The sequence below is a fragment of the Suillus fuscotomentosus genome (genome assembly GCF_016647785.1).
Source record: "Suillus fuscotomentosus strain FC203 chromosome Unknown F5891scaffold_4, whole genome shotgun sequence".
In the NCBI taxonomy this organism is placed as follows: domain Eukaryota; kingdom Fungi; phylum Basidiomycota; class Agaricomycetes; order Boletales; family Suillaceae; genus Suillus; species Suillus fuscotomentosus.
In genome coordinates this window covers 794,406-821,999 of record NW_024539516.1, presented here as the reverse complement: position 1 = coordinate 821,999, position 27,594 = coordinate 794,406, and the positions used below count along the sequence as shown (strand labels likewise).

Genomic DNA, 27,594 nt, shown 5'->3' with positions numbered 1-27,594 from the left:
TGAAAGGAGCCACCAGCAAGAGCAAGCATGAATGCTTGGCCAGGTGGGTGCAGGGCATTCAGATAGGACTGATGGCGAAGGATCTCGCGAAGAGAAGTTTTCAGTTCGGGTGCTGTGCCAGGTGGGTTCTTTGAACAGAGCCAGGACAAATAGCACGGGCCGAATGTGCGTACAAGAAGACAGGTGTCAGTAACGATTATTTTCATTCGCCCACGGTCTGCCTAGGGAAGACTAAGAGCAGGTTGAGAAACAGCCCATAAATAGTTTAGAAGAATATTGATAAATGGGGAGAAAAGGGTGCGACCCGATGTTGTTATGTGTGAAGAAGGCCAGCGGGGATTTACCGGCGCCATAATGAAAAATTCGTTCGTGTAGTAGGTGCAAGCTTGATCAGCGGTGAGTTTGATGTTGCTGCGAGTTGCTTGAAGGTAGTCTTGAACCAACGTTTTGGGAAGACGCCCCAGAATTGCACTCTGGTTTGTCTAGTTCAAAACTGGACTGGCTTGAGGTAGCACCTCCGTACCAAATGATGTTGGAATTTTTTTTCTAAAATACCTCGCGGATCGTCCCAAGATTCCATTGGACGTTCGGAGCTGGGACAATCATCAAGTGTACTCGCTTACCTAATTAAAGTTCACCTCCGTCTCACGATGTCAGTCGAGGGCGAACTCGTTTTTGGATCTCGATCTCGTAGGCCGCCACCATGAACACTCCCAGGAAGGGTGGAAATGTATTACGGCCATTAGACCCTGAATATAGACATGGCTCATTGCGAGGCAACGTTTCACCATAGCCTAATTGTCATAGTAATGACATATACACATGAACTTTGCTTGGCGAAGTTTTATCACGGAACATTGTCGGAAACACGGGCATTGAAACCAACTGTTGAACGGTTGCATTGGCGAGGCGGGGTAAAATGATGGATAAAATTAGCACCATAATGATACATAGTCATGAGCATTTTACTTGCCGGTTTCGCAGGCGTATTCCATCAATAACAAATACACGTGCGAATTTGTATGTTGTAAATTTGGACCTCTGAATCTTGGGGATTGGTTAGCAAGAGTATAGCAGTCGCCAATGTTTCTGACGAAGACTAAATACATCAGTGGTGGTCATAGGTATGGATTCAAGACAAACGGAGTTCGGTGGACATTGAGAAGTAGACCCGGGCTGGTAGAAGTCTGAAGGTAGAAATCAGGAAAAATCACTATATATGCATATACAATAAGTCGTAGAGCTTACCGTGGTGGAATAAATGACAACACATCATGATGACGGGTGAGTGAATTCCGTGAGTAGTTTGGCTGTGTTGTCAGTAGATTCTTAGCATGCAGATCGGCCATAGAAAGAATATATCAAGAACGAGTCTGTAACGGTCACGGGCCAAGAAGACGAGTAACTGATTAGAATCACATAAGTTACTGTCGGTGTGAATGAGTTGGGAATCAAAGTAGCACTTAACGTTTATTGTTATTGAATCCATAATAGTGGCAAACTAGTCCTTGATGCATTTTAATGGCGCATGACCACCATCACGGGGAATGTTTGGACATCATGATTCATGATCACGGTAGCGAAACGTTTCACGTCAAGGCTGCGTGCCATATGCGGTATCTTGAGAATTTTTCACAAAAATTTGAATAAAGATATGTCCTCCTCAGTTGCCTCCTGCACTTCTTGGAAGTCGAAGTACTTGATGAGAATTGAATCCTGTAGGATCAATTATTTTTGCGGCGCGAATAGTCGTGGTTTCTGTGATTGTACAAGTTGTAGAAATACTGATCGACGAGAACGCGTTGTTTGGTTGTGTTGTTACATTAGTCTGTTCCGTTCAATCCTTGAAATTACACACCGGTATAGCTACTCGAACGGGTTGCCGCCACATATCCCGCCAGTGCTTTAACGCCTCCACGACAGTATCACGATTCTAATCTGTAACTCTACCTTTTTCTTCGTTTTTTGTATTACTGGCACGGGCCCGGCCTGTCTTGCTTCTTCTCCTCTCCGGCGTTCATATCTTGTGGCGGCTTTATCGGTCTGTTCATTCTAATTCGCTCTGTTCTTCCATCTTGAAGCACTTTTGCTACTATCCTGACACTACCTCTCTTGTTTGTTTCAATCGCCTGGCGCAACTTTGGTCCTGCGAGTGATCCCATTCGCATAGCAGAAGGCGCTCGGACTGTGGTGCGAGTGAGCTGTCATTTTTGTGCGTATTCTTTCTTGGCCCTTGTTCGTGGATGCATGTCAGCGACCTTACAGTTTATGACTATCAGTCACACAGCGCCCGTAGCTACAGCAGCCGCCAGGGATAACATCTTGCCTTGGAATTAACTAGTCTCACTCGACCATCTTGAGTGTCGGCCCGCAAAACCGTAAAAGAGATGCCCACAGCTCATCTTCACATTAATACAAACGTCATTCGTGATACAAGCAGTTTGAAAAGACCGAATGATGCCTCCGCTCCAACCCTGATGAACTTAAATATGGCCGTTACCCGGGTGAGGAGTGGGTCCACGGCGTCAACAACATCCTCCATCTCTGTCGACTCCCCCGGTCCATCATCTTCTTCTGCTTCCTCGTCATCCCTCGACCTGCCTGATTCCGAAAAGTCATCCCGCCCCCTCCATTACCCCTTGGCAAGTCCGTCAGATGAGACTGTTCGCGTCTCCCCCTCTCCGGAATTCGTTCTTGCATTACATGACTTTCACCCTCAGCACCAGAATGCAACTTGTTTGTCATTTCGAGCTGGTCAGGTTATTCATGTCCTAAATCGGGATTCGAGTGGATGGTGGGATGGTGAGATTAACGGTCAAAGAGGATGGTTCCCCTCCAATTACGTCAGTGCTGATGAAAGAGTAATTTCACTGGCGGAGGAAGTCCTTCCTCAATCACCTGTATGTCGTTATCAAAGCAAGCAGTTTAAAGTATTAACAACATCGTCTCGCTTGCACTAGGGATCCCGCCATGGACATACTATGTCCGCCGTATCCGCGGCTTCTTGGGCTAGCGCTCCCTCACGTGGTTCGCGAAAGGACCACAGACCGTTGGTCACTGAAGCTCTTGGATCTGACATAACATCATACTGCCCTCCTATCATGGTCAATCTTTTGCACAGTTTAGCCCTCCTCCAGAGTGCAGTTCGTTCCAACCGCATCGCCCATTTTCAGCCTTCCACTGCCTGTATCATATCCTGTGTGCGGTTCATCTTGTCATCGACAGAGTGTTTGCCTAGGGAGGCACCTTTATTAAAGCGCTTCCCCACCCTCGCGCAGGAACGGAAACAGATTTTGTCCGTTCTGGCATCCCTGGTGTCACAAGCTAAAAAGGCATCGGATGAGACGCAGGATGAAGATTTACGGGAGACGGAAATTGAAGGAATGTTGAAATTAGGTGGCCAGGTCTTTTCACAAGTTCGGCGTTTTCTTGCTGTCGCTGTACAATGTGGCATCGACTTACCGGAAAGGCGTCAGCCTGTGACTCCGGACGAAGCCATCGCTAATGCGTCTGGCTTGCAGGGACAAGTGAGCCCTGCCGGACCTGAAGACAGAATCCCAGCATCAGTATCGCCCGATTCTGTCACTCCTTCTCATTTGTCGTCTCGTCTAGCAACTCCCCGACAACCACACTTGCCTGATGGCGTCCTGCAAAAGACGGCCCCGCGGACCAAAAGTTTGGGAGATCTGAGGTTGCAGCGGAGATTAGCTGCATATCAAGATTCGGACTCTACCATTTCTCCCCTCCTGCCTCACAGAACGATACTATCCCGGTCGAAGAAGGATCAATATCTCGTCTTCGAGCGTGTCGCTGGCAAACACAAAGCCGACATGCCATCCATCAGCAGTATTTCGTCATTCTCGTCGGTTTCGTCTGGGGAATCGCCGAAACCACCGGTAATGCCCCCTTTCCCATCAGGACCCTCGACATCTTCGAAGGTGATGGAGGCTCTGAAGTTTACCCATGACCAGTATCTTTCCACTATCGCCGCCTTCATCGGTCATGCACACTCTCATTCACGATCATCACACGCTTCTAGCACAGGTCAGATGTATGATCTCGTGCGAGAAGTGGTAGAGATGGTGTGCAAGTTGCTCACTATCGTCGAAGCTGTTATGCGGCATCCCGAGATTCCACTCCACAAGATTGGGAACTTAAAGTCCGCAAAAGAGAGACTCTACACTGTCACTAGCTCCCTTGCCGAATCCGTGCGATTACTCACGGTGCCCCTTCCTCCTGACCTCACAGAGGAATCCGAAAAGGCATCCTTAATACGATCCGCTACAGCAGCATGTAAAGCGGGTGCTGATTGCGTTTCGGCTGTCAAAATCTGCTTGAATAGGGCTTCAGGAGAGAGGCAATTTATTATCCAAATACCTACAACCTCCGATTCAGACCCTGCGCCGTTCACTCCAAGCAAATTTTCTCGCAGGACTGGTCAAACCCCGGCCCTCAGCTTGCCTACGCATCAAAGCTTGTATCACAATGGCATCGACGAAGATGATCTCACCGTACAGGTTCTGACACCGCCTTCTCCTACCCCCAATGCTACTAGCGTCCGAGATAGATCTTCAGACACGTCCAATGTCACGGCAACCTCTTGTCCATCAGACGGTTCGCGTGACACTCAACCAACAACGCCAGAAGGCGGCATATTATCTATGAGCGATCACGAGTTGATGAAGTCAATGGAACCTGTATCATCGCCTTCACCAGCAGTTGATGATGGACGTGCGGACGAACGGCAGGATTGCCAGACTATGGACACATTCGAGGAGCGGTTGATAAATGACGAGCCTGTCACACTACAAGTCAAGCGTGATCCCCTTGGTCATGATTCCTCTACAAGCGATGTCGTCCTTAACAATGAGGGTCACCTGGTGGCAGCGACAATGGAGGCGCTGTTCGAGAGAATGACACCCCATGACAGTATCGTAGATCCCGCGTTCTCAGCGGTCTTCTTTCTCACTTTCCGCCTTTTCTCCACTCCGCTTGCACTTGTGGAAGCACTCATCAATCGTTACAATATCATGCCTCCGTCCAATCTCTCAGAAGACGAAATGTCGATTTGGCAGCAGCACAAGGGCATCCCTATCCGCTTGCGCGTATCCAATTTTGTGAAGACGTGGTTGGAGATGTACTGGCGGTCTGAGATCGACGACATCGCTCTCTCGCACCTTTCATCGTTCACGAAAGATGCGCTCCTACATTACTTCCCTGCGCCCTCCCACCGGATTCTCGATTTGATTTCCATGCGGCAAGACTCCAACACCAGTCTTGTGAGCCCCAAGAGTGAACGTGTTCGCGACCCTGGCATGTCAATCAATCCTCCGTCATATACACTATCCGAGGTTCCACGACCAACAATGACGAAGGCATTACTGGCCACGCTTCGTGGAAAGAATTTCGACACGGTCGCCATCACTGATTTTGATGCTCTAGAGTTGGCAAGACAGTTGACAATCATGGAATGCGACTTGTACTGCGCGATCCAACCAGAGGAGGTTCTTGAGACGGGACAGGAGGGTACAAAACCGCCTATCAATGTCAGAGCTGTTTCCTCCCTAAGCACAGTCATCACGGGATGGGTTGCTGAGAACATTTTGGACGAGCATGATATCAAGAAGCGGACGTTACTCGTGAAATTCTTCATTAAGGTTGCCGATGTGAGCGAATACGAGATTGTTAGCATTCTCCCAACCGACTGTTGCCTTTCAGCGATGTACTTCATTGCACAACTTCAGTACTCCTCGGTCCATCCTAGCGGCCCTCGACTCTTCCACGATATCTCGGCTTCATCAGACTTGGCTAGTGAGTATCGTTCATATTCGCACCATTGTGTTGTTCATAGCAAATTTTCAGGGTGTTCCACATAAAAGTAAAATGCAGTTAGAGTCTTTGCGTCGACTGGCAGACCACGGGCGGAACTACCACCAATACCGAAGCAGGCTTCGCAACATCGCACCTCCAGCAGTCCCATTCTTAGGTACGACAATCCTGTTATCTGAAAGCCTTGTATGTTGACTGGTGTGAAGGTCTTTACTTGACTGATGTGACTTTCTGTCGCGAGGGAAACCCGTCATATCGCGAGTCTCCCAGTGCGCCAGGGAAGAAACTTCTTAATTTTAACAAGTACCACAAGCTGGCTCGGATTGTTCAAGGTCTGTATTCCATAATCACTGTGGGCTTCTTGACTGAAGGTTTTTTTAGACATGCAACGATTTCAGGTGTCATATAATCTTAAGAAAATTCCCGAAGTGCAGGAATACCTGCAGATGGCATTTGAGAAATCCAAGCATCACGGCGACCTTCAGGATCTCTATAGACGAAGGTTTGTGAGGTTTACAGCTTCTCTGAACGTCCACTGAGTTGGTCGTTGTAGCCTGCTTGTTGAGCCGAAGCAGCCTGCCGACACGCCTCCTCCTAGTGATATGCGGCAATTGTTCAACTGGGCAACACGTTCACAGGCACAGCCACCCACATCTACCTAGTGTTGCTTCATTCCATGTTTGTTCGGATTTGCTCGTTCTGTCTTCCGTCCTTGTTTGTTTATTCTATAATCACTCTTGCATTTTCCCCAATACGTGCCCATCCACTGCATTTTGAGTCACATTTTTTGCTGTCTGTTTTGTACTCCCACGCACGCATGGAAACCTCTAGTTAATTTCGACCCTCATCCGGCTCTGTAATATGCAACGGTATTGTGTAGACCACAAAGATACATGAAATTCAATACGACTGAACAAGACGATAAATAAATTAGAAGGTATTGTCTACATACGACTATGATTGTATTGGGTGACACAGTATCCGACTTCGTTCTTGTTGAGTTTGAGAGAGTCATGCTGGGAGCGTGTGGAAGGAGGTAGAAAAGGATATGTGTCTTTAGTCACACCGGGCCCAAAGTCGAACACAAAAGGTCGACTTTGCGTTACGCCAAATACACGGGAACTCTCGAGTACCAGGGAATAGACGGGGGATGAGTCGTTGCCTGGAGCGTGTACACTCCATCCCTCTGTGGGACGGCGAACATCCCAGAACGCAACAACGCTGTGACGGGCAGTGCCTGCTCCAACAACACTTGAAGAACCGCCTCCGCATGACACGGAATAGATAGGCTCATCAGACCAGGGATCACGGAACGTGAGCATGGGACGCAAGGGGGCAGGGGTGCCCGTGACCCCTGAACCACGCCAACCTGAGCGTAAATCATGCACTTGAACAGCGCCATCGTACCATCCGGATATGATGACCTGTTTTGATGAACCCCATGGTGCAGACGGTGGTGCGTCCGTTATATCGTACACTGCAGTGGAGCGTTCACGCGTGGAATGCAGGATGGCAAATGGTGCAGGAGACAATGAGGAAGGGGTTACGGCATGAACGACGAGAGGATTTGGGGATGTTGTGCCAAATGCCGTAAACGGCGTAGAAGACTTCATGCAGATAAAACTGGACCAAGATCTGCAGTCCAGGTTTATGGCGCTGACAAGGGGCGAATCTGAAGATAAGTTGCAGAGGCCTGCAGTTCCGAAAGATGATAGAGACAATAGCATGTCATCTGAGCACGTCAGGCTCTCTATTATATCGACGATGCGCAATGCGAGAGGGGGATCGCGTTCGATGTTCAATGCCAACGGCTTATTGTTGGATTGCTCCTGTTGGAAATGAGGAAGGAATACGCGATGTATACGTCCATCTTCGAAACCAACAGCTACTGTCCTTTCCGAATGACGATCGGGAATGAAGGTGATGCTTGTGATTGCCGGCCGGTCTGTGAACGAATATGAGCCCTCGTATGAGACTCCAGGAGCACCGTCGTCAAGCGAGGAAGAGTGGGTTATATGATATGCATAAATAGTGTAATTGGCAGCAACAAGCAACACAGAAGCAGACAGGGCAATTTTAGGCTGGTATTTATTGCGCCAGGGGTGTGATAATGGTCGCGCGTTAAACTTTGCCTGAGCCCAACAGCGGTCAGACGCAACATCGTATCGAACTTGATCAAACGAAGACCAGCTTCTACGTGCCAGCTGCAACGTGAATGACGGACGAATGTTGTATTTGAGGTAGAGCGACCATCCAAACTCGTGAACCTTTGGTAATGGGCGGTAGTCAGAGATCCGAAATTATGGTGAACTTAATTCAAATGTACCAAGAGGTTCACGAATTTGCACGTGTAGGATAGATTGATGAGGTCTTCCATATCAAGGTTTGCCATTATAATGATTAAGACATCACTGGGAAGGATAAGACCAGCGGCCTCGACTGTCATAGTAGTAGCGAGTAAGAGGTAGTGGCAGTGCTAAGCTGCTGCTGCTGGACTTCCATAAAAGTCAATAGACTCTTGTGCTTATATAAGACAATCCGTGCCGAGACAGCCAGGACTGCCAAACAGGGAGGGATTAAGTTAGACACTGTTTCAAAGTTCACGTCCATCGCCATCGTCTAGCTAAGGCTTCTCACAAAAGCCGAGTCAGGTTTTTCACGTCTTCTTTTTAGAGGGTCATGAGGAGGGATGTTCGCATTTTGCTTGTAGGGGATGGTACGTCGTTATTCCTGCTGTTGACCGCGTGTACTGATACAGGGCTTCGCAGAGGGTGTTGGTAAAAGTACCATTGTCACCTCTCTCATTAAGGAAGCTTTCGTCGCACATGTATGCTCTACTCTTCTATACGTAATTGCGGCACTGATGGCTCCAATGCCAGGTTCAACATGTCGTTCCGGAGGTCACCATTCCACCGGAGGTGAACCCAGAGAACGTGACCACTTACATTGTCGATTCAGGAGGTATTGTACCACAAACTTATGAATAAAGACGCGCCATTCTCAACTTACAATACAAGCTGGCCCACAGGACCGACAGCATCTCGAATCGGAAGTACGCAAAGCGCATGTTATTTGCGTGGTATACTCAATCGACAATCCTCACTCATTTGATCGAATACCTGCATATTGGCTTCCCTTGTTTCGTCAATTAGGCGTCAACGTTTGTTTTATCTTAGCTTTCTCGCATCAACCTAACGATATATCCAGGTTCCTGTAATCCTCGTCGGAAACAAGATTGACCTAAGAGGTGGTGAGGTTACTAACGAAGCCCTGGAGGAAGAGATCATACCTATCATGAATGAGTTCAAGGCATGTCAAACTTTCTGCGATATTCTTAAATTCAATAATATCACCCAGGAAGTCGAGACATGCGTTGAATGCTCCGCTCAACTGCCGCTAAACGTGTCGGAGGTCTTCTACTTTGCCCAGAAAGCGGTCCTACATCCAACTGCTCCTCTTTATGACTCCAGGGAACATGTGCGTACTGGCAGTTCGTGATAGGTTCTCAACTGAAGCCCCCCAGGTCCTGAAACCCGCTTGTGTTAGCGCCCTGAAACGAATATTCAAGCTCTGCGATGCGAACAAGGATGGTGTTTTGGATGCTGCAGAGCTGAATGAATTCCAAGTATATATTTTCACTTCTCTAGCATTTGGAAATGCTAAGCACGAAAGCGTGTAGCGAAAATGTTTTGATGCGCCATTACAGCTCCAGGAACTTGAAGGCATCAAGGATATGGTTCGTGAGCATGCGGAGGGAGGCGTGCGAGACGACGGTTTGACAGAGGGTGGATTTCTATACCTGCATACGATATTTATTCAACGCGGAAGGCTGGAGACAACATGGGCTGTTCTCCGCAAATTTGGTTATGCAGAAGACCTGCGACTTACTGAGTCATTCCTACTCCCAAAGCACGCGATTTATCTTTTTATGAGCTTTAAAATTTGACCGATCTTTCAGATTCGACGTGCCCCATGACTGTTCTGTTGAACTGAGTCCTCAAGGATATCAATTCTTCACTGATATCTTTGAAACTTTCGACAAGGTTTGGACACCAAAACGTGCCTTTATGTCGCGCTCACATACATCTCTAGGATCAAGATGGTGCTCTGAACAGCGCAGAACTGGAAGAACTGTTCAGTACTTCCCCAGGGAATCCATGGGAAACTCAGAAATTCCCGGATACGACCCTGGTGGATGATAAAGGTGCGGTCACTCTGCAAGGCTGGCTCGCTCAATGGAGGTCTGTGTTTGGGATCACCTCCAGTTGAATGCCCTGCTCATCCACCTGCCCTGCATGCCAGTATGACTACTCTCTTAGATCATAAAACCACTCTCGCATACCTTGCATATCTTGGATACCCCGATGAACAACGCACATCTGCATTACTGACAACACGTCCCCGCAAACTTGACCGGCGGAAAGGCAAAGTCTCCCGCAATGTTTTCCTATGTTATGTTTGTGGTGCGGCTGGTTCAGGCAAGACGTCTTTACTGCGGTCATTTGCTGGGAAGCCATTTCGCGAGGCCTACGAGCCAACTAGTAAGATGGTGAGCGTAGTTAATGCAGTGGATATTGATGGTTCAGAAAAGTACCTCGTGGTAAGGTCTCCACAACACTTGGCACGTGGGTAATTGACAGCGATTGTTTTAGCTCCAGGAATTTGGGTCTAAATACGAGGCAGAGACGCTTCGCGCGTCGAAGAAGACGGATCTTGCTGACGTCATTGTCTACGTACATGATTCCAGTGATACTAACTCGTTCTCTTACATCAGTAATCTACGAGTAGGTCATTTTGACCCTCGAAGGTGGATGCTGACCTAAATTCGACTATAGCAACAATACACTCTCGATCATACACCGACCCTATTCGTTGCGACAAAGTCGGACTTGGATCTTGCACAACAAGTTTGGATATTTCTTGCCAAAGCCAGTTCCTTCCTGATGTCATTTTAGAGACACGAAGTTCAGCCCGACGTATACTGCAGACGGCTTGGCCTCCAGGTGCCTGTCGCTGTCAGCGTCAAAACGGGACAGACCGCAGACGTCTTCCATGCAATATGCAGCATTGCCATGAATCCGTAAGTCGTTCCTGCTCTTTTGTTTCTTGAAGGTCTGCTGACCACCCTATTTTAGTCACGCGGCAATACCCGGAGGGGCAGATCGTGCGATGACAGCCTCGGAGCGGGTGCGTGTTTACGTGGCATTTACTGCACTACTGGGGGGCGTCAGTGCGGGTCTCGTAATGCTCTACAGGAGTCTCTTACGACAAGAGATTCTTCCTAGTTGGACAACACCTTGGGCTACATGGTTATTGGGCAGGCGGGATCCTTGATTATTTTCGCATATTGCATATATCTACTTTATAGAGTTATACACAGTCGAACTCGTGCGGGAAATCCTAGATTAGTGTCCTGGGCGCTGGGTTTAGTTATACAGCAGACGAGATCCGATATCCGATTGCTGAGATCCGAGATGCCTGCAGGATGTCGCCTGGGTCCTGGGACTGCACACAAGAAGCCCTCACTCCAGAAGGTGTAAACTTTGACTATATTTACCAGGTTGGATCGTCAACAGCTCTTTCAACCGCCTCTCAGGTAACAAGGAATACGAAGGCAGACCAAGTATTCGTCGATAAATATTCCCAGGAGCCTGCATCTGAACCAACTACAATAACACTGTGACTCGCCATGGATGAAGATATGGAATTCGACGCCAACACGGCACAGCCGACTCCCCAGTTTCGTCGTCAAAACTACTATGACGGAAGAAAGATGCTGTACGTGCCTGCAAGACTCTATACCAGCCGTCATATTCACCCGTGCACAGCGACTTGGTGTTTGTGCAAGACTGTACGGGCAGTCAAGGAAGCTACATCTCCTCTGCAACGAAGAACATCGAGGAGATTTGCGCACATATTTTTGAGTCGGGAAAGCTACAATCGCAAGAGGATTTGCGCGTCGGCCTTGTTGCGTTCCGCGACCATCCGCCACAGGATCACACATATGTGGTGAAGAACTTCGGATTTTCATCTGACATCAGCAAGGTACATCGGGACCTTGCAGGGCTTTATGCTTCTGGGGGTGGTGATGGACCGGAGGCCGTGACAGCTGCACTCGCAGAAGCACTCCATATGGACTGGAGGGAGCATGCGAGCAAGATGGTCGTGCTGATTGCTGATGCGCCACCGCACGGAATAGGAGAGTATGGGGATGGTGAGTATAGTGATCTGGCTATTTGAGCGATGTATTCAACCTTTGGTAGGATTCGATGAAGGCTCTCCAGATGGACACGATCCGTTGCAGCTAGTTCGCGAGATGGCCAGTCGAGGCATCACGCTGGTACGTTTTATCACGGTCTAGCGATCAATGAGTTAGATAACCGGTTTTATAGTTCTTCGTTGCATGCGAACCGGCCCTCAGTGGTTACTCGGTATGGTTGTCGTTACTCTTTTGTCACAGTACTTAGATGTGTTTCAGTATGCAACAGATTTCTACCAAGCAATTACAACCATCACGTCCGGGCTCATGCTCCCACTTACAACAGCTGATCTCCTCTCGCACGCGATCGTAGGCAGTGTGTTGGAAAACCTCGATATGGAGCGCCTTGTTCGAGAGGTGGGGCATGCTGTGGCGCAGCGAATTCTCGGGAACAATGAAAGCGTCGATGATGTCGCCCGTGAATTGCACGAGAAGTTGCTCCTCCGGAATGAAAGCACCAAGAAAGTGGTGATCGAAAGCATCTACAAGGAGTCTCCCGAAGCTATGCATAACGTCGCGGTCTTCACCCACGCTACATCGCTACATGAGGCGAAACCACAGTTGAAGAGGGTGCGTTGGTTTTCTACGGTTCTTTCGCGAGCTAACGACTTTCATCGTCAAAGGTGCAAGGCACGCGTTTCACGGAGAAGTATCTTATCGCACGACAGACGGCGAACCGGAGTTTGTACTCATATCCATATTCACCTCATACGCCTTCGCGATCAGAGAAGACTTATACTTCTATGACGCCGAGTACTAGCCCCTCAGCGTCGTCGTCCCCTCCTCGTAAAGTCGTGACTGACTTTGCTGCCTTCGGCGCGCCGAAGAATACCAGCGTGTTCGGCACTGCTGTCGCCTCGACGCCTTTTTCGTTGGCTGGTGGTAAGGCCGCTTTTGGCGGAGTGAGGGGTACTCGAAGCTCGTATGCTGATGATGACGACGATGACGATGACGATGGTAGGCAGCGGGTGGAACTTAGGGAAGATTCCATCTCGCTTGATCAGGTAGGTCCATCTTGTTGCTTTGCTATCTCGTACTGATTGCCGTGCAATACAGGCCCGGCGTATCGCCATGCAAAGCGCATGGCGGAGCGTGCGAGGTTGATGACATACATCGGAGATGTTCATCCCGATTTTTCGTTCCTCTGCATCACGTTTGTGATTAGTTTCCTTTTGTCAGTATATCACGATGATGGATCATGTAGAATAGTTGCACATCAATCGCAATCATTAACGGCTTGGTTTGTATCATTGGAACCGTGTGGTAGTGTTTCATATGTTTACGAGAAATACCCGAATATCAAAATTTGCAATGGCATAAACCTACAGCTGCAGTGGTGGACGAAATGCTAAATTAAGGATCTTTCTTTTCTCTCTTCTTCTTCTTCCTCTTCTTTGTATCTATGTTGTCCTCGGCTGCAGGGTCGTCAACCTGAGGAGAAGCATCTATAGATATCTCACGTTGCCCCTGTGATGGAGGCTGATCGAGGCTCGTAAAGATCACATCCCCAGTTGCAGGGGGCTTTCCACATTCTGCAATATCAAGAGAATTTGCCTCCAATACTTTCATAGCCCTCTTGGCTTCCTTCCGCGCCCTGCGCTCGTCCTTCGTCTGTAGTACGAACTCTTCTTTCCTAGTTTCTGCTGCTCTCTTCTCTTTTTTCTCCCTTTTCAGTCTTTTTCTTTCTTTCCGTTGCTCTCGAGTCTCGAGCAGCTCTGACGATTTTCGCTTTGTACTTTGCTTCCTGCTTGGGACGTCAGTCTGAGGAGCAATATCTCTTTCGGGAGTTGAATCGGCAGAATGCAGGGGGGACGGAGCAGGGGATGATGACAAATTGCTGGGATCATCAGGGGCCAATGTTGGCCCACGGAAAAATCGAGAGTATAAGCCTCTTCTTGCAGCCTCGCGCTTCGCAATGGTCATCACGGAGATGCGTGGGTAGATGTCTGAGTCTGGGGTAGTTATTCCGGATGCAGGGGTACCCGACAACGGTCTTCTATTCGAGATGATGCCTGTCGTGGTTCGTTTTAGTTGAAGGGTCGTGGACCTTAATGAATCCTAATCGTACAGCGAGTGAGTGATGGCGCAGTATGAAATGCTAATGCAGACCTCGTTTTGATCGTCGTCGTCGTCGTCATCGTCATCATCATCATCTGCTATCTTGATGGTGATAGCTTTTGTGGCAGCTGAATATAGGCTTCGAATAGATGAGATATTGGACAATTTGAACGGAACAGAACGCACTGGTCCCAGAAGGGGAATGCCTCATCACGGTCCTTGCCTACGCCAGCGAGGTTTCGTTTTTTGGGGATAGCAAGGGGCCTGTCGATGGCGCCCGTGCGAAGGCCCGCACCTTTGCCTGACCATCCGTACGATGTCAGGTAGCTGTGTCCGTCGAGAGGCATGAAGCAAGAACGTTGAAATATCTTCTATACTAAAGTAGCTAGGTCACATGATCTATTGTAATTGGTGTAAGGTGTGAAAAAAAGTTGCTGAGCAGGTTTAGAACCTGCGATCGAGGGGTTGCTCATGCTTACTGCTTGGCTAAACTCGTTGAGATTCACCCGTCATATTCACACTGAAACAGTGTCCCTGCCATCACAGTCATTTACGCAAAACGAAATAAAAAGACTAGTCTTACAATTTTCGTTCAACCCGACGGACACAGGACGTGCCAGGAATAAGTAAGTCGGGGACTGGCTCCCGCGCCGTTATGATGGTGTATTGTGGATTTGAGCTCTAAGAAAAGAGTGTGGCCCAGGGTCCGTGCGTTGTGTGTCGGCTCACGTCAGCAAAACACCCGAAAGTTGTGGGTTTTGGTCCCCTTGCACCTACATTCCCATCAATTACGCTTGAACCTTTTCTCAAACTTGCAGTGTCTTCTTGCTGCAATCAGCAAACAGGAAATCGCTGGTCTTTTAGCTTCTTTCGCAGGTCCAAGTCGCACTATTATGGATATCGACAATCCACCACCGCAGGATCTTGACTCAGTTGATCCCGCCCAGTCATTGCGCGCAGCCGCTTTGCTTTCAAGAAAGCGCCGCAAAGTTACTGTCGAGCAACCGCCAGTAATCCCTCAACGCCCTCTGGTCGAGCAGACTCTGCACTTAGATTACGGTCAAGAAGATACTGCTACATCCTCAACGCCTTCTGCAAATTTTCCCGCGACAGAAACAAGGGCTCCATCGACATCAGAGGAGATTCATAATCCGATATCAGAAATTGAAGATGGTCAGATCCGAGAGGAAGGTGAAATCAGCGATACGGAAGAAGCCGCCCCACCGCCAAGGCCTACCTCTCCGCCTCCAAAATTTCGGAGACTCGAAACTTCCTCGAAGGACACCGTCGCTTACAAACGTGTCTCTACCTCTCCAGTCGAGTCAAATAATAGGCATAGGCCTTCACCCCGCCTCGAATCACCCTTCACCTCAAATCCTGCCTTCGGATCAGAAATCTACCAGTCACCGCCACCAACTTTCCTGCAACCATTTGTTCTTGAGACACCTACATATAGACTTGACCCAGATCATGTCAGGCCAGGGCTGGCCAGTTCGTATTAGCTTTTTATTGAAGACGTTAACTAATCATTTTTACTCTTATAATACAGTGACCGAAGATCAGTATAATACCGCAAAAGACATCGTCCTGGATCTACTTGGATGGGGTGTTCCCCCTGAGTACCTCGTCGATTGTGGCCTTAGCCGTCACGTCGTATTCTATGTTTTCACCGAACTTAACTTGCGGATGCCTACAAATTTGGATACCAGTGGTCTCATCCCATACCCTACCCCTGAAATGATGTACTCCATTCCTGCTTCACCTTCCCAATCAATTCGCTCCTCCTCATCAGTGATGCCCCCGCCGCCAACAATCCCTTCTCACAAAGAATTGACTAGCCCAGTTTCGGGTGCTTCTGATCACTCACGTGGCAGACTCGCTACTCGTCTTGGCCTCCGTATATCGTCAGGTGGTGAGCCCACCGACGTGAAGCTGGAACCCACATCCCCATCAGCAGTCGACTCGTCATCTTCTCATTCTCTTCACATGATCGAACAACAACGACGACAAGAGCTACTTGCTCGAAAAGCTGTTTTCGCTTCTCGCAAGGCCAAGCAGTCTAATTCCCCTGGCGGTTCATCTTCGAGAGACAGGGACGTTGAAATGTCCTATGTTGCTCCAACTGAGACTGTCGAAGATTTTTTAAAGAGCATTCCTGCTGTGGACAGTGAAATCGCAGAAAACGGTAGTAAATCTCCATCCTTGCGCCCGGCACGGTACTCCAGCCCTGGAAACATGGAAGTTGATAAGGCGTTCCTTGGTCTTGTCACACCGCAATCGACCTCTTCTATGGCGCCATCTGGTTTGTATCCAGCTGACTCAGAATCATCTGGAGTAGGCGGTACTATTTCGCCGGTGACTGATACTCCACCTTTGTCCGGCAATTCCACTGCACCATCCTCGGATACGTATTCTGGCGCATCTTCATGCACCGCGCCGGCTGATTACTCTAATTCCACTCCAGTACCCGCATCCGCTACTTCAGGTTATGACACCGATGGCGTACAACGAAGGGGCACCAAGCGACCAGTCGCTGCAGACTTCGTTGATTTTGACCATGGTCCTGGTACTTCCAGAGCTTCTTCTGGCAACGGTTATTCGAATAATGGCTATACGCATCCTAATCTACTTCGACGGAACACAGGGAGTTTTGCGGGAGTGAGTGGCATGCGACGATGTGTCATCGAACTGAGCGATAGCGAGGATGATGGAGATGGCGAAGGGACTGGTGATACCGGTCCATATGACGGTCCATCATCATACTCACCAATGGTCTTCGCGCGTCCCCCACGGTTCAGTGGACATGGGACGCCAATTTCGTCCAATAGTTTCGCTAATGGCGAGGGGCGTTCGACTCCCTTGAATTTGCATCAAATCAACTCTAATGCCCCGGGTATGTCGCCTGCTGCTCTCGTAGAGAAAGAGGAGGAGATCAAAAGGATGCGCCAAATGATTGCCCAGCGAGAAGAGCTTCGGCAGAAAAAACTTGCCGCTGTGTGTTCCCTGTGTGCTGCCTTGACTTCGTAAGATGATTTACCAAAGTTTCAGATGTCGGGGAAAACGACGCCGGTAATCCAATCTGCAGCCGCAGGGCCTCTCACAGCTGATCCTGCTGTACCTCCTTCGATTGCCGTGGTTAAATCGGCAGGTGGCTCTGGAGCGCCCATCAACCAGGAGGACGCCGCCACGCCCCTTCATAATGGCGATGTTGGGGCTACACAGTTGTCTGAAGACGCTGTAGATGCCGTTATGGCAGATACGCAAGGTTCGCTTTAGTTTTCATTGCCCTGTGCCTGTGTTGTCTTCGTATAGCGTTGTCATGTCGTGGCATTGATTTCATTGCATTGCATTTCAACTGCGATCTATTTTTGAGTATAGACTGTGTTTACCCTTGATCTCTACTCCCTTTCCTTTTCTCACAATGCGATACATGGTGCTCATGTGGGCCTGCAGATCATAGTGAACCGACGGCAGTCCAAGAAAGCGCCGATATTCGTGTGGTTATTTCCGCTAAGGAAGCTGCTGTTAACACCAGCAGCGAAATAACCTCAGCCAAGCACACCATGGGTTCTTCCTGGTTCTTCACCAGTCCGACAGCCGGCTGATATATCTCTTTGTTTGTCCCCCCCTCTGGGTTTTGACTGTTATATTTTTTTTATACTTCATTTTGTCGTGCCTTTGCTGTTCATTCCTTTCCCTTTTCTGGTCACTCTTTTCATTTTTGATCCTCGCCATTACTACTTGGGTCTACTCAGGGGGTGTAGGATTCGAGCCAATCACTAATGATAGCACCGTCGACGAAGACCAAGGTTCGTAACTCATTGCCTTGGTTCAGCATGTCCTCACTTCTCCGCGGTCGCGCTGACCTCATCGTTCCCATCCGTTCATTACATTAATACCTTGTTTGCTTTTTGCAGCGCTGACAGAGGAAGCACATTCCGAAAAATGGGCAAGAACCTTTCTCTCTTTTCATTCGAGTGCGTTTTATGTACTGACTCTAATTTTCTGTTTCCTTTCTCCATTTGTGATTCCGGAATCGGATATAGGAATCTTTAAGCGCAACGTTTCATCAAACTGCTGGCGTGTTTGATGGCCTATCGTCGTCAGAGGTGCGTTTCGATCTGTTCGATAATCGAGGCTGCGAGGCCTATTTAGGCCTATCTATGCTGACGTCGGGGGTGGCGTGGCATGCCAGGTCCTGAAGAAGGAATCGCAAGGTTCTCAAACGAGCTTTCCGTATTATGATTCGCCATTCTCGACCTACCCTCTACTTCTATCCCAATTACGTACAACGCCTCTTGATGCCGATTCTTGTCAAGATCCTCGGCGAACTGCCACTCATTCATCCAGATCGTCATCGCAAGCCAGTGCGAGCCATGCACCTAATTTATCATCACCCTCATCACGCACTTCGCTTATCTACTGTGCACCATCATTATCTCATTCATGTTCGACTGTTTTTGTTCCAGATCTCAAGCCATTGAAGCTTGCAAGCTTGCAGCGCGCCCTTGGACAATTCAGTGCTAGCGACTCGGGTGTTCGGGTATGTCAGTACGAAGTTCCTGGTGGGGGTGTTTGTCGTGACAAAGACTGTAACGATTTGCACCTGAGCCGACTGGTGAGCGAGCCGAGTGGTACGTATGCTTTATGTATTTAGTTTTGGACTGACTGATGGATTGTTCGTTGTGGATACGTCTTGTATTTACTCATTACACTAGATGCAGACGTAGCGGCGTACGTGCACGGGATATTGCCGCAACCTTGGCGTAGTCGGTGCGACGTACGAGCTATCGAAATTGCCCTTGAACGGGTCCGGCTCGGTAGCAAGGCCAGAAATATTGACGAGTGCGTCAGAAGCGCACTATCAGGACTTGGCATCCCGGTCGTTCCATCAACAATGTCTTGACACGTTCCAACCATCAGTATGTGACCGACAATACGGCCCGACCCTTGGATGATGATGATGAAGACCGGGCAACGTAAAGAGACCAATGTCCAGAACTTTCGAATGTCAAAATTGTACAGGGGAAAGGACAAGAGCGCGCTAAGCGCCACAGGAGCATGAGCTCGTGATTGATGGTACTTGCGTTGGTTGGATCGTTGTATATTTTTATTATAATCAAAAGTTGTTTTTGGTTGTCACGTCAGAATTGTTATGATTGGATGATGCGGAGACTGAATTTTGTGACACGAGGTTTGTCATGTTTTACTAAAATGGATAAGTTTGAGATTGCCACGAGGTAATCATTTCTATAAAAGGGATAGTAATTCCAAATGGAAAGTGAAATAATTACGGAAGCGGGTATCGTGGGAGCGATAGCTGCGGAAGTATTGCTGTAAGTAGTCGGCGGGGATTACCGCGGTGTGCCTGGCGGGCATCTGATACTCCGATTATGACCAAATAAATGACCACAAGGACAGTCTTTTTTTGATCGTCCAGACTGAGACAACACACGCCCCGTTGACAACTCCCTCCCTTTTCCACCTCCTTCCAACTTCAGCGATTCCTTTTAAGGACGCCGTCCGCACTGACACTAACATCCTCCAAGTCGCGTTCAACGTTCAAATTATCTTTTATTTCAACGCGTCCTCTTCATCGTCGTCGTAGGGTGAACAACCCATATGGCCTATCGCCGTCAACCTACTTCCACTACCACTAACTCGCCATCTTATCCGTATTCCAACGCCGCGGCTCATCACAGCCAACAACCTTCCCTTTCCGGTCAGAGCATTCAAGACGACCCCGCCGCCTCCTCGCCAACAATGCGTAAGCGCCAACGCACGGACCTCAATCTCGCAAATCCCGTCATTGCGGATCCTCAACAGCAACCACCGCCACCTGCTAATCAACAACCTCACCAACATCTTCCACAACCAGTACAACAACCAGGCGTACCAGAAGACGGTTTCATTCATGATCAAGACGCTGCTGAGAGTGGTGGAGACGACGATGATGAGGAGGAGAAACCCAAGTCGGACAAGAAGGCAGGAAGGCGAAAGATTAAGATCGAATTTATTCAAGATAAATCGAGACGTCACATAACATTCTCCAAAAGGAAAGCTGGTACGCGATCGACTTCCTTTGCCCTCTCTGTACTTTTCCTCAATATGTTCTTACACTTTCGCAGGCATCATGAAAAAGGTTTATTTCATCAACATACTCTTTCGCTTATCTAACCGAATCATTAGGCATACGAGCTCTCTACACTCACAGGCACTCAAGTCCTTTTACTCGTTGTATCAGAAACAGGTCTCGTTTACACCTTTACAACCTCAAAGCTTCAACCTCTCGTCACTCAACCAGAGGGCAAGAATCTCATTCAAGCATGTCTCAATGCCCCACATGGTTCGCTGCCTTCTTCAATGCCAGTCGGTACGCCTATAGGTCGTGCGTCTGGCCCAATGTCTTTGCCCGGCCCTGGAAGCACTAACCTTCCTGGAGGCCTTGCAATTCCAGGTGGTCCTGTTGGTGGCCCTCAAAGCGCCACGAAGGAGGACGGTGACGATGAAGCTGACGAAGAGGCTGCTCGCGGTAATCGCGCAGCCGCAGCAGGAGACAAACGTCGTCGGCGTCCGTCTACAACTGGCACTGGGCCTGGTCGTGCCGGTCCTGGATCGCCGCAAACTCCAAATAGCACTATCCCTCCGCCCCTTTCTATCCCAGCTGCCTCTCAACATCAACAACCGCAGGCACCGCCACCGCCACAAATATCACTTGGCTCTCCGACGAGTCCACAACAACAACATTCTCAAGTGCCTCAATCTCCTCAGTACGGAACATCCCCGACTGGAGGATACGGTACTCATGCCCAACATCATGGACATCATGCACCTGGTGGTGGACATGGTGGAAGCCCAACAGACCCTGGAATGTACGGGGGCCACATGGGCTTGCCACCTCCAGGTACTTATTCATACCCTGGACCTGGTGGCCCTGGTGGCCAGGGCGGTCAACCTTTAGGTGGATTGGCCGCTGCTGCCGCGCAGCACTCGCATTGGGCCCCGCCCCCGCCAGTTAGTCAGGGTGGTCATTATGGCCGAAGATGATGATACGAATAATGACGTGTGCTTACTTTCATGCATGATAAGCTTTCTTGTCCGTCCAAACTGGGTTGTTTTATGCTTTACTCACTTCTCTGCATGCTTCTACTTCTTCGTCTTCAGCTTCTTCGCTGTTAGTTACTCACAGCTATTTTGGCTGAATTTGTACAAATAATTGATGAATCCGCCTTGTCATTTCCCATTGTTTCCCCTGACTTGGTCTTATCCATATTTCTTTCCCCAAACCTCATTCAGTATTTTGGATGTTATCATGTGGTTGGCGTCAAAAGTGCTCGTACTCGTTTCTGTCCGTCCATACACGACTCGCATCTGTGCTATTAGCAGTTCAACAAAGGCAGTGATTGACCCAAAAAAACCCGCGGCTTTGAGACCAAACGTGAACTGTTCAACGAAACGGGAGCGGCATGTACATTTCTGTCGATGGGCTCATTGTCGCACGCGATCGTTTCCTTTCTCGTTCTGATCGACCCTCTGGACGAGTCGTCGTCGTCGCGGAGTCTATTTCTTTCTCAGAAATGGAAGTTTGTGATTGCTCGAGCTCCATGGAGGGACTCGAACGTTCCGACAGCGTGATGATCGACGTACGTGGACGTTACTCCACCCCTTCACGATACGTCAACGTTTCAACGGGGGCTCGTACTACTCGGATCTCGTCGCTCCATAATCGATCGCTCCCATCATTCCACGCAGGACTCGATTGTCACACCAGGACAGACTGACAGACAGCGTTCATCCCAAACTTAAGCTTAAGAAATCTCTTTCAATGAAAACGTGCCTTGTGGTGCCGTCACGACCGTGCGAGTCGCCCGGTTATCAAGACCTGCTAGTTAATCACATGCGTTCTATGGAAAGACCCTTATCATGTACGTAGAACCAACATTCCCGGTTACGTAGTTCAGCCAATGAAAATCGTTGATTCCTTGCCCGTTTCCATGCTGGATGGTACCTGAGTCAATCCGAAAAGCCGAAAGGACAGCCCGTCCGTCAGATAACAGCTAACCAATCTCATCTCATGACAACTACGCTAGCCATGACAGCCACGTAAATAAAAAGCATACATACAACAAGCCCTATGCATGGAATAAATAGCTTTAATAAAATTATGCAACGTGTGTCACCTGCAGCGGTGCCGAGATGGCTAGTTGGAGCACCTAGAAATGGTATACAGGACATGCGTCCAGAAACATGCACGATTAATGATACAACTTCGGAGGTAGAGGGGAAGTGCGGGGATGATGAGAGCGGAAATGACTAGTCGGCGACATATCTGAGACCCAAGAATATGAATCACGATATGCGGAATGACTCAGGCTGGCGAACAAGGTTGTTCCCCTTCCCCTTGCACAAGCCGAGGACAACGAGAACGCCACCAGGAAATTACGATACCTTCATCCCCAAAAAAAGAAAATCCTTATCCCCCCCTCTGCTCCCTATCCCAATACAGCAATGAATGGAAGCCCAAGTTGCAAGGAATCATTCCAGAGGGTATAATCCAAAAAAAAAGACAAGGAAGGGCCTAACGGCACGGAACCTTGAACAAGCCCATATTAAGAAAACTCTGAAACGAGGCGCTTCGCCACACGCCTCGTGGTCACATGCAACTTGCGTAAGATCCGGCTGCAAGAAGCGCTGATCATGATCATCATGCTGTAGGCTTCCATGCAACGAAGACTCGTAATGAGCGGCTCAGACGCGTAGCGGGGTGTGGAGCGGCGACACCGACGGCGCAAGGGGTTCGATCACCACTCCCACCACCAAGCCTCCGATACGCCTCCCATTTCTCGCACGCAGTGTCAAACGAGCGCTTCTCCTGCGGTGTCGGACCCGATATCATACTCCAATTGAACCGGTCCTCGAGCACAGATCCGAGACCCATGTGCTCCCTCATATCCCTGTAACAACAAAAGTCGATTAGATCATGTTATCGCGAAGACAAATCAGAAACCATTGGTTCAGCTAATCAGAAGAAGAAGTAAGCAATTGAAACACTATCCCCCTAGACTTGGCCCCGTTTGGAAACAATGCCCCTATTGGGAGCACGTAGACTGAATGTTCTAAACGCGTATCATCCAGCTGCTGTGCCCCCGCGAAGCTAGTAAAAAAAGGCGATTCCACGCCACCTCCAAGGTCTCACCATCAGGATTCCGAGAAGTGATCAACGGCATTGGTACCGAACAACAAACTCAAATCCACACATCCACACAGAAAGCAAAAGAAAGAAAGAAAGAGTACTCACAGCTCAAACCTCAACAATAGCTCATCGAACTGCGACCTCGTCAACCCAATGATCTTGCCATACACCCCATCCGTTCTCCCCATGTCTCTCTGAAACTCGCTTACCCACTCCCACATCGCTTCTGCGCATGCTACGATCTCTTTCACGCGCAGAGCCAGATGGAGATTCAAAAACTTTAGGTCGACATCTAATGCGGGGTTCGGCAGAGCCCGCATTTGCGTCTGTCGTTGGATAGAGATTGCGCAATCGAGGGAGGCGTAGGGCGATGCGCCGTTGCTCAGACCATCCAGCGAGATGATCGTGGTCTTCGAGTAGGTATTTCTGTCGGTACCAACACCAGACCCACCCACACTTGATACCGATAGCGTATTTGAGCCCTCAGGTTCCCTCGGCGGTGGGAAACGCAACAGGATCGGCGGGTGCGTCCGAACGTCTACACGCATCCAAGTCAGCTCTAACTCTGACATCGCTTGCAGAGAAGTAGAAGATATGTTTTAAGCGGGGTGAATATTTTGGATATATAGGCACCACCCGAGTTGGAGTGGAACACCCTTCATGATTCCACCGCCCATCATCTGCCACGCCCAAAAATGATGAAATGAGCACTCACCTTTGAACCACAGCCCCACCGTATTAGCCAACAAACTCAACGGAGAAAGGTTAATGAATCGCTCCGCGTGCATCTCATTGTAGATCGTCTCGAGGACCGTATGGTCTCGCGGATCCAGCGGGATGACGTCCAGCAGTCCGACACTTCGCGAATCCAGTGGTAGTGGCGGTGTCAGTGGTACAACGCTCCCCAGCTCAAGCGCCGCACCCCGCAAATCCGGCGGCGTACTAACAGGAAACTGTACATCCAAATGACCTGTTCCCTCACCCGACTCTTCCTCCAACACCCTCGAACTTGCACTCGGACTTACAACGGTTGCACTAGGACTCGTCCTGACACCGAATAGCCCCAAGCCGGTCACTCGACTCCCAAAGGAGCCTCTGCTCCGTCCCTTGCCGCTCTCCTTCCCGGATTGACTCGAACTAGAACTAGAACTAGAGCTCTCCCCCATCAACGAAACCCGGCTCTTATTCTGCGGCAAAAAAAAGGCAGCATTAGGTTCCATCAGCACTGCCTGCGCTGCTTTATTCTTTTTTTGTGTTGGGGGTGAACCTGAGCTTGATGTACTAGTTCCGGCAATGCTGGGGGTAAAGAGAGACGCAGAGCCAGAGCCGGAACCAGTGACGGAACCATTGATGGAAGCCGAACCAGACCCAGACCCAGACCCAGTTTTAGAACCCACACTGACGAAAAACGGAGTGAAAGCAGGTTCCATCAACACGGCCTGCGCAGCCTTGTTAGATTTCTGGGATGGTGGGGGTTGGGGGGTCAGCGAAAGCGTTGAGATTTTGTTCATGGTGCTTGGCGTTGGTGTGCTGTTGTCTGAGGAAAAAGAAAGGAACGTGCTCTGCGAAGAGGACTTCGAAAGGATTTGCTGTGAGGGGTTCGGGGGGAACGATTGCGAGGAGGAGATCGGTTGCGAGAAGTGACTCGAAGGTGTAGTAGCCGTCCTCGGCCTCCTCAGCTCGTGCGACCTATCGACAGAGGGAGGCTGGCGAACGGATAGGGAACGATGGATGAACGGGTATGTCGAAGGCACGGAGAGGTTGTTAGGAGGGAGGGAGATGGATATAGTTGGGTATTGTTTGGAAAGGTCGTCGCGATGGGAGTGGGCGTTGACAGTGATGGAGGATATAGAGTCAGGGGTGGTAGCTGAACCGACAGAGCTCGATGGACTGCTCGTGCTCCCGACTGCGCTGCTCCTCCCTGATCCGGTCCCGGGGCTTAGACTGGAGATGGACATAGGAAATGTTACTTCCTTTACTTCTCAGGGTCCCAACTTCGCTGCCTTCCCCATCTGACCCCGGGAAGGTCAGGTCTTCTTCGACGACTTCGAATGCTGCGCCTGGTTTCATCACGCGAGTAATTTCTTCGAAGAGGTCGTCCCACTATTCGGTGTTAGCATAGTACGATGGAGGAAAGGCAGACGGACCTTGTCCTCTGGCACACCTCGAGCGATACGCTTTATGTGTACGAAATCGAAGGATTCGTTTGGGAATGGAAGGCCTTCGAGGCTGTGCGAGTCAAGGATGAGAGCGGGATAAGGACTAGGTGGGTGGACTTACAAATTTGCTTGGACCCAGCTTATTCTGTTGAGGAGATCCTTGTTTCTGGAGAGACGGGCAAGGTCCGGGTGGAGAGGTACGATATCAAGACCTGCAAGTAGTCAGCACCCCTCAAAGGAGTAGCTTAGATAGGACTGACCGACGACTTGGCAGCCTTTCCAGTACTTGGCAGCTTCGATTACCCACACGCCATCCCCACAGCCTAGATCCAATATTCTCTTGAGGGGACCCTGTGCGGGTGGTTCGTTCCAGGATTTGGGGAATGCATGCCAAGTCAAGGAACCGCCGCTCATTTGGCGGGTCAGGAGGGTATCGATGGCGTCTCTGGATAGATATGAGTTGAGATCAGGGAAGAAAACAGGGACGTACAGATCTACAGCCTTTCGTTCATAATTCCTGGGATAAGGGACTTGATAACGTCTAAAACGGTGGTGGAGCCTACGCGAGGTGTCGATGCCGCCATGTACATTGAGTGCGAGTGCAGGATCGGAAGATGGTTTGTTGTCATCTAGTGTGGGTGAGTTGGGTATCTGTGATTATGAATAAGGATGAGTGATGGCGTTGTACGCGGCAGACGTACTTTGGATGGAAGTGCGGCTGAAGCTGCACGTGCACCGACGGGGCCGCGTAGTATGAAATCTGATTGAGGTGTAGTTACAGTTGGTATAGATTTTGATGGGTATGATGGTGTACTCCATGGAGAGAGACCACCCGGTGCAGGATACATTATTGGATCCGGTGGTAATGGAGGAAGAGGGGAAGTTGGTGGTGGATAACGAGGTGGAGTTCTTCTATGTATAAACTATACAAAATCAAGCTTTGGTTAGAGTACATTACAATCAGTCAAATTGGATCTCACTGGTACAAAATCCCTTTTCAACCTTTCCGGATTCTTTGGTGGTCTAGGTGGCAGTGGTTCATAAGTTGAAGAAATAGAAAATGGAAAGAGATCAATAATATCGGATAAATTATCACTACTGTCGTTCATCTTCGTCGTTGTCGTTGTCGTCGTCGAGACCGACGTTGAAGCCGCAGTAGATTTGAGGTATACAGGAAATGGAGCCAACATCTTGGATGTTTGAATTAATACTAGACTCGTTCTTACATAGCCGACACAGCAGACCGACGTCATATTTATCGACCAATAGCATCACACCAACACTCAATCCAAAACGTTCCTTGACAGCAACGCACTCCGCCAGGTACGCATTTCATTTTGGCCCATCAGTCTTCGACTAATGAGTCTCAAGGGGTCGCTACTGATCCTCTTCAAGGAACATCGATCATCAGCCTTCCAGTGATGTTGAGCCTACCAGCGACGACTTCACCGGAATTCAGACTATCCTCGACCGTCTGAGACCGTCTTATCTTATTTATGATACCAAGACACGACGACACCTCGGAACGACAGACGTTATGAGACAGAAACGACTCTCCGATATACTCTCCGCTCCTACTCCTCCCTTTGAAGTCACGACAGGTGAGAAGCCCTTGCTCTTCCGACTCTTTCCTCTGTCACACCCAAAAAGACCGAGCTCGTTCCTTGCTTGCACGAGTACAACACGCGCACGGATACTTTCGGTATTCATGAGACTCTCATTTGTAAATCCTTGCAGGGCGCACATACTCGTTGGAATTACATAGGGCGAAAGAACGGTCGTGCATCGGAATTATTATTTTTCAGGACGCCTGCCAGCGCGTGTAAGCGGGAAGATGCACTGGAACATGGGAATAACGTGACAAAGTTCCACCTACCCCGTGCAAGTCAAGGCACACTGATTTCAAGAGTAACGCTGAGGCGTCAAAAAGTTACGGCACATTCTGTTGGCCGGTCTTCCGAGTCCCATCTGATGATCATGTTGTTAGCAAGGCGCGCGATCGCACCCTGCATACAAAGCTGGAGATCTTATTAACCTTGCGACCCTCATCCTTCTATCGTAGTATTTATCCTGTTCATTTCATTGTTTCATGTTAT

The 27,594-nt window shown here is 49.3% G+C and overlaps 11 protein-coding genes across 11 annotated transcripts; 6 read left to right on the top strand and 5 right to left on the bottom strand.

Annotated features, from left to right (window-relative positions):
* Nucleotides 1-2,477: 2,477 nt before the first annotated feature.
* On the top strand, nt 2,478-6,491 carry F5891DRAFT_941454 (ras guanine nucleotide exchange factor domain-containing protein; the record flags this gene model as incomplete). The annotated part of the gene is made up of 8 exons (XM_041374342.1): nt 2,478-2,900; nt 2,961-3,479; nt 3,780-5,666; nt 5,719-5,811; nt 5,863-5,986; nt 6,036-6,161; nt 6,211-6,331; nt 6,383-6,491. The coding sequence occupies 8 exons, from the start codon at nt 2,478-2,480 to the stop codon at nt 6,489-6,491; spliced, it is 3,402 nt and encodes a 1,133-aa protein (XP_041232230.1).
* A 259-nt stretch (nt 6,492-6,750) lies between these two features.
* F5891DRAFT_1003256 (uncharacterized protein) lies at nt 6,751-8,295 on the bottom strand. Its single transcript, XM_041360289.1, has 2 exons — nt 8,156-8,295; nt 6,751-8,096 (listed from the first exon to the last, which is right to left on the bottom strand). The coding sequence occupies exons 1-2, from the start codon at nt 8,273-8,275 to the stop codon at nt 6,774-6,776; spliced, it is 1,443 nt and encodes a 480-aa protein (XP_041232229.1). The 5' UTR covers nt 8,276-8,295; the 3' UTR covers nt 6,751-6,773.
* A 213-nt stretch (nt 8,296-8,508) lies between these two features.
* F5891DRAFT_1182059 (P-loop containing nucleoside triphosphate hydrolase protein) lies at nt 8,509-11,163 on the top strand (the record flags this gene model as incomplete). The annotated part of the gene is made up of 14 exons (XM_041366104.1): nt 8,509-8,545; nt 8,598-8,656; nt 8,709-8,790; nt 8,847-8,989; nt 9,037-9,306; nt 9,353-9,454; nt 9,509-9,720; nt 9,788-9,872; nt 9,922-10,070; nt 10,132-10,429; nt 10,482-10,613; nt 10,665-10,736; nt 10,785-10,909; nt 10,965-11,163. The coding sequence occupies 14 exons, from the start codon at nt 8,509-8,511 to the stop codon at nt 11,161-11,163; spliced, it is 1,965 nt and encodes a 654-aa protein (XP_041232228.1).
* A 355-nt stretch (nt 11,164-11,518) lies between these two features.
* On the top strand, nt 11,519-13,192 carry F5891DRAFT_941628 (uncharacterized protein; the record flags this gene model as incomplete). The annotated part of the gene is made up of 7 exons (XM_041374356.1): nt 11,519-11,607; nt 11,658-12,043; nt 12,093-12,169; nt 12,222-12,260; nt 12,308-12,658; nt 12,712-13,092; nt 13,145-13,192. 7 exons carry the CDS (start codon nt 11,519-11,521, stop codon nt 13,190-13,192), a joined length of 1,371 nt encoding a protein of 456 aa, XP_041232227.1.
* Nucleotides 13,193-13,373: 181 nt separating this feature from the next.
* F5891DRAFT_1003232 (uncharacterized protein) lies at nt 13,374-14,501 on the bottom strand. Its single transcript, XM_041360288.1, has 3 exons — nt 14,333-14,501; nt 14,198-14,285; nt 13,374-14,146 (listed from the first exon to the last, which is right to left on the bottom strand). Exons 1-3 carry the CDS (start codon nt 14,491-14,493, stop codon nt 13,442-13,444), a joined length of 954 nt encoding a protein of 317 aa, XP_041232226.1. The 5' UTR covers nt 14,494-14,501; the 3' UTR covers nt 13,374-13,441.
* Nucleotides 14,502-14,912: 411 nt separating this feature from the next.
* F5891DRAFT_475235 (uncharacterized protein) lies at nt 14,913-17,577 on the top strand. The gene is made up of 3 exons (XM_041371963.1): nt 14,913-15,637; nt 15,696-17,140; nt 17,195-17,577. Exons 1-3 carry the CDS (start codon nt 15,040-15,042, stop codon nt 17,420-17,422), a joined length of 2,271 nt encoding a protein of 756 aa, XP_041232225.1. The 5' UTR covers nt 14,913-15,039; the 3' UTR covers nt 17,423-17,577.
* Nucleotides 17,578-17,621: 44 nt separating this feature from the next.
* Nucleotides 17,622-19,013, top strand: F5891DRAFT_475251 (uncharacterized protein). The gene is made up of 4 exons (XM_041371964.1): nt 17,622-17,713; nt 17,902-17,955; nt 18,193-18,255; nt 18,342-19,013. The coding sequence occupies exons 2-4, from the start codon at nt 17,929-17,931 to the stop codon at nt 18,801-18,803; spliced, it is 552 nt and encodes a 183-aa protein (XP_041232224.1). The 5' UTR covers nt 17,622-17,713; nt 17,902-17,928; the 3' UTR covers nt 18,804-19,013.
* An 896-nt stretch (nt 19,014-19,909) lies between these two features.
* Nucleotides 19,910-20,488, top strand: F5891DRAFT_941707 (SRF-type transcription factor (DNA-binding and dimerization domain)-domain-containing protein; the record flags this gene model as incomplete). Its single annotated transcript, XM_041374362.1, has 3 exons — nt 19,910-20,210; nt 20,275-20,288; nt 20,336-20,488. Coding segments are annotated over 3 exons (468 nt in total), but the record flags the coding sequence as incomplete, so codon positions are not given.
* A 2,494-nt stretch (nt 20,489-22,982) lies between these two features.
* F5891DRAFT_927176 (uncharacterized protein) lies at nt 22,983-24,127 on the bottom strand (the record flags this gene model as incomplete). The annotated part of the gene is made up of 3 exons (XM_041373893.1): nt 22,983-23,100; nt 23,445-23,877; nt 24,055-24,127. Coding segments are annotated over 3 exons (624 nt in total), but the record flags the coding sequence as incomplete, so codon positions are not given.
* A 1,066-nt stretch (nt 24,128-25,193) lies between these two features.
* F5891DRAFT_941692 (uncharacterized protein) lies at nt 25,194-25,708 on the bottom strand (the record flags this gene model as incomplete). Its single annotated transcript, XM_041374360.1, has 3 exons — nt 25,194-25,442; nt 25,487-25,568; nt 25,620-25,708. Coding segments are annotated over 3 exons (420 nt in total), but the record flags the coding sequence as incomplete, so codon positions are not given.
* On the bottom strand, nt 25,506-26,467 carry F5891DRAFT_475088 (uncharacterized protein). Its single transcript, XM_041371962.1, has 4 exons — nt 26,200-26,467; nt 25,989-26,149; nt 25,620-25,943; nt 25,506-25,568 (listed from the first exon to the last, which is right to left on the bottom strand). Exons 1-3 carry the CDS (start codon nt 26,344-26,346, stop codon nt 25,721-25,723), a joined length of 531 nt encoding a protein of 176 aa, XP_041232220.1. The 5' UTR covers nt 26,347-26,467; the 3' UTR covers nt 25,506-25,568; nt 25,620-25,720.
* Nucleotides 26,468-27,594: the final 1,127 nt, after the last annotated feature.

Coding starts and splice junctions, on each gene's coding strand:
- F5891DRAFT_475088 (XM_041371962.1), bottom strand. CDS start 26,346: ATGTATCCTGCACCGGGTGGTCTCTCTCCATGGAGTACACCATCATAC. Junction 26,150..26,199: donor CAGCCGCACTTCCATCCAAA/GTACGTCTGCCG, acceptor TCATAATCACAG/ATACCCAACTCACCCACACT. Junction 25,944..25,988: donor GAACGAAAGGCTGTAGATCT/GTACGTCCCTGT, acceptor ATATCTATCCAG/AGACGCCATCGATACCCTCC.
- F5891DRAFT_1003256 (XM_041360289.1), bottom strand. CDS start 8,275: ATGACAGTCGAGGCCGCTGGTCTTATCCTTCCCAGTGATGTCTTAATC. Junction 8,097..8,155: donor GCAAATTCGTGAACCTCTTG/GTACATTTGAAT, acceptor CCATTACCAAAG/GTTCACGAGTTTGGATGGTC.
- F5891DRAFT_475251 (XM_041371964.1), top strand. CDS start 17,929: ATGATAGCACCGTCGACGAAGACCAAG. Junction 17,956..18,192: donor CACCGTCGACGAAGACCAAG/GTTCGTAACTCA, acceptor AATCGGATATAG/GAATCTTTAAGCGCAACGTT. Junction 18,256..18,341: donor ATGGCCTATCGTCGTCAGAG/GTGCGTTTCGAT, acceptor GTGGCATGCCAG/GTCCTGAAGAAGGAATCGCA.
- F5891DRAFT_1003232 (XM_041360288.1), bottom strand. CDS start 14,493: ATGCCTCTCGACGGACACAGCTACCTGACATCGTACGGATGGTCAGGC. Junction 14,286..14,332: donor GCATTCCCCTTCTGGGACCA/GTGCGTTCTGTT, acceptor ATCTATTCGAAG/CCTATATTCAGCTGCCACAA. Junction 14,147..14,197: donor ACGACGACGATCAAAACGAG/GTCTGCATTAGC, acceptor CTGTACGATTAG/GATTCATTAAGGTCCACGAC.
- F5891DRAFT_475235 (XM_041371963.1), top strand. CDS start 15,040: ATGGATATCGACAATCCACCACCGCAGGATCTTGACTCAGTTGATCCC. Junction 15,638..15,695: donor TGTCAGGCCAGGGCTGGCCA/GTTCGTATTAGC, acceptor CTTATAATACAG/TGACCGAAGATCAGTATAAT. Junction 17,141..17,194: donor GGCAGAAAAAACTTGCCGCT/GTGTGTTCCCTG, acceptor CCAAAGTTTCAG/ATGTCGGGGAAAACGACGCC.